At 59.7% G+C, this 3570-nt stretch overlaps 1 protein-coding gene across 1 annotated transcript in view; it reads left to right on the top strand.

Annotated features, from left to right (window-relative positions):
- LTBP4 (latent transforming growth factor beta binding protein 4) overlaps positions 1-3231 on the top strand; it is a 27884-nt gene extending 24653 nt beyond the window's left edge. The window contains exons 27-30 of the mRNA XM_015560939.1: positions 1-77; positions 779-931; positions 1850-2230; positions 2577-3231. The exon at positions 1-77 is cut by the window's left edge and continues 175 nt beyond it. Of these exons, the coding sequence (XP_015416425.1) occupies positions 1-77; positions 779-931; positions 1850-2230; positions 2577-2836 (871 nt within the window). The 3' untranslated portion in view covers positions 2837-3231. The remainder of the gene's footprint in view (positions 78-778; positions 932-1849; positions 2231-2576) is intronic.
- The last annotated feature ends 339 nt before the right edge of the window (positions 3232-3570 follow it).

The following is a 3570-nucleotide window of genomic DNA, read 5'->3' as shown; positions in this document are numbered from 1 at the left end:
TCACTGCACGTGCGAGCCCCCGCTGGTGCTGGACGGTTCGCGGCGCCGCTGCGTCTCCAACGAGAGCCAGAGCCTCGGTAACCGACCTGGAGCCTGCCCCGCCCGCCCAGCTGCCCTGCCCCCTGGTCCCCGCATCCTTCTTGCCCCTGGCGTGAATGGCAGTGGCCCTGCCTGCTGAGACAGTTGTGAAGAATTTTATTTTTAAGGACAGAGCAGGGCCTGGTCTGAGTGCTAGAGGCGCGTTCCCTGTTATTTCCCTGTGCAGCTCTGACGGACACTTTCTGGGACTACCGTTGTTTCTAGGTCTGTTTCTGGGTCTCCCTCTCTCTCTGCCTCTTCGCTGGCCCATTTTTCTTAGAATCTCTGACTGTTTGGATGTGTTTGTCTCTATCTCTTTGGGTTCTTTCTTTCTCTGTTTTTGCCCACGGACCCAAACTCTGGTCCTACAACATCCTCAAACACCATTCAAACAACGCTCAGAGAGGGAAATCACCTTCCTCAAGGTCACACAGCCCTCCAGAGGCCAGACTTGGATAGAGTCCTCTCAGCTTCTAGCTCCCAGTCATGGGAACCCCTCTGCTCTCACTGCCTATATGACAGCCTCGTGCCAGACCACACCCTGTTCTCAATTCAGAACCTTGGAACGACCTCAGAGGGCTTCTGGGAGTCAGACCACAGCCGATAAGGATTTGGTGATAGGCAGAGGTGGCCGGCTGCCCCAGCAGGAGAGGAGGCCGAGTGTCAGTCCCACCCTGATGCATGCTGCCTCTGCCCTCAGATGACAACCTGGGAGTGTGCTGGCAGGAAGTGGGGGCTGACCTCGTGTGCAGCCGCCCTCGGCTGGACCGCCAGGCCACGTACACGGAGTGCTGCTGCCTCTACGGGGAGGCCTGGGGCATGGACTGTGCACTCTGCCCTGCCCAGAACTCAGGTACTGCCATCTCAGAAGTCCTGCCCCTCAGGCTTCAAATCCAGATCCTTAGAGCTCTTAGTGTTAGCCTACCAGATCTCCCCAAACTCCGCCCCTCGGACCCCTAAATCTTGGTGCCGTAGTCCCCAAGTCACATCCCAGAGACCTCCCAGTCTTATCAGCATAGGGCCCTGAGGTCTGTTCTCTCTGACCCTCACTCCTGGTCCCCAGAACAGCCCATGAGACTCCTCTCCCCCACATCCAGGCCTTAGACCTCCAGTACCAGGTGCTCAAATCCCTCCATCCTGGCCCACAGGCTCTCTGGTCATAACCCACAGGCCTCCAAGTTCCAGTGCCTTGGCTACACATATCCAAGCACTGAGACCCCAACACACAGCCCCAGAGGCCCCAATTCTTGGCTCTTAAAACCCTTGATTCCCCCAATGCTCAGCCCTTGGGAGCCCAGCCCCGCCCCAGGCCCAAAGCCCCCACCCTTGATCCTCGGACCTCCAGGTCTGTGGCTCAGATCCTCTCCCAAGCATCCTGGCCCCCCAGATTCCCCACTAGCAGTTTCTGGGAATTCCCAGTCCTGGTCCCTAAAACACCAGCATCCCATATCTGTAGACCCCTAGTCTGAGTTCCCATGGATCCCCCAAATTCCAGAACATTGGACCATAATTTCTAGCTGCAGTCCTTAGTACTCCTGACCCCAGCACCTTGGAATCCTAGACTCAGGCCTTGGACCCTCAGGCCTGGCTCCAGAACCCCTGACCTCACCCTGCAAGCCAGGTCCCCTCCTCTGAAGCCGCTTCCACGCCTCAGCCCAAGGCACTCCTCCCTCTCCTCTGGGTTCTTCCCACAGGGGCGGGGCGGGGGGGGCATGCATGGTGGGTGCAAGGCAAGCAAGGAATGACGGTTAGGCTTGTCTCCTATTTACAGATGACTTTGAGGCCCTGTGCAATGTGCTGCGCCCCCCTGCATATGGCCCCCCACGGCCAGGTGGCTTTGGACTCCCCTACGAGTATGGTCCAGACCTCGGTCCACCTTACCAGGGCCTTCCATATGGGCCTGAGCTGTACCCACCACCTGTGCTACCCTATGACCCCTACCCACCGCCACCTGGGCCCTTCGCCCGCCGGGAGGCCCCCTATGGGATGCCACCCTTCGACATACCAGACTTTGAGGATGATGGTGGTCCCTATGGTGAATCTGAGCCTCCTGCTCCACCTGGACCCGGCACCCGCTGGCGCTATCGGTCCCGAGACACCCGTGGCTCCTTCCCAGAGCCCGAGGAGCCGCGTGAAGGCGTGGGCTACACTGGTGAGCACTGCAGGCCCATGGGATGCAGAGGACTGAACTGTGCAGATATGGAGTCAGGGAGGAGGGAAGGAGAGAGATGCAGAAACGAAGAAGCCAGGGGGAGAGACAGGCACAGAGAGATATGGAAAGACAGATGCAGTCGGAGAAAACATACACCTGTAAACCCACCAAGAAAGAGGTGAGGACAGAGGGAAAGCGAGTGAACACAGCCAGATACACTTCCTGGCCCCACAGCGCCCCCTGGAGAAGGATGGATGGCTCAGGAAGGGACAGAGAGCAGCCAGGGGCGAGGAGGGAGAGAAGGCACAGACCCTGAATGAGGGAGTCCTCGCACTGTCCTCCGCAGGCGCCCTGGCTGGGCCCTACGAGGGGCTGGAGGCGGAGGAGTGTGGGATCCTGGACGGCTGTGCCCACGGCCGCTGCGTGCGGGTCCCCGAGGGCTTCACCTGCGACTGCTTCGATGGCTACCGCCTGGACATGACCCGCATGGCCTGCGTTGGTGAGGGGCTGGCCACGGCCGTGCCTGGGGCTAGGGTGGAAGCCCTGACGACAGGTGGGAGCTTAGTGACGGCGAGGGGAGGGGCCCGCCCAGAAGGCGCAGCCTGACTTGCAGGAAAGCAGAGCTTGGCCTCAGTGCCGGGCTGGGCCGGAAGCCGGCAGGAGGGTGGAATCCTGCAGGTGTGATTCTAAGGACTCCTCGTGCTGCCTTGGGTTAGTTTTCATTATCTCTTTGGGGAGCGGCAGGCTTCCCATCTGCAGAGTGGGAGTGGGAACCATGTTTGCCCAATGTAGAGAGTAGTAGCTCAGGACTCTGGGGGCGTGGAGAGGCCGCCGGCTCGCTGTGTGACCTGCCCTTGCTAAGTTTCTCTCATCTCAAGTGGCCGTAGTCATAGAACTCCAAGTAATTGTGAACATCATTAATACTGATTTACAACGACACCGAGGCTGGTGTGTAAACTGAGGCTGAGAAAAGAGAATTGAGTCCCCCAAGGTCCCACAGCGGAGAAACAGCGGGCCCGGGCGGAGAGCCACTGAGCAGCGTGCAGGGGCTTGCTCACGCCGGGCCTGGGCGGGGGGGGGTGTGGGATGGGGGGGGGGCGGGGAGCTTATGTAAAAGGGAATCACAGGCCCTCACAGGGGCCGGGGGGAGGCAGTTCACGCAGGTAGCGTGCTTAATGCATGCCTGGTTTGGAGGAGGCAGTGACCGTGGGTGATATCATCAGTATTATTTTCCTAACAAAAACCTAGTGACGTGGGGCTACCGTACCCATCCTACAGCGCAGAGCTGAGGCACAGAAAGTCCCGCCACCTGTGCGGGCTACACAGCCACAGGCGGCGTG

This window comes from Myotis davidii, unplaced genomic scaffold (genome assembly GCF_000327345.1).
Source record: "Myotis davidii unplaced genomic scaffold, ASM32734v1 scaffold736, whole genome shotgun sequence".
Lineage (NCBI taxonomy): Eukaryota > Metazoa > Chordata > Mammalia > Chiroptera > Vespertilionidae > Myotis > Myotis davidii.
This window is presented reverse-complemented; position numbering and strand designations above follow the sequence as displayed.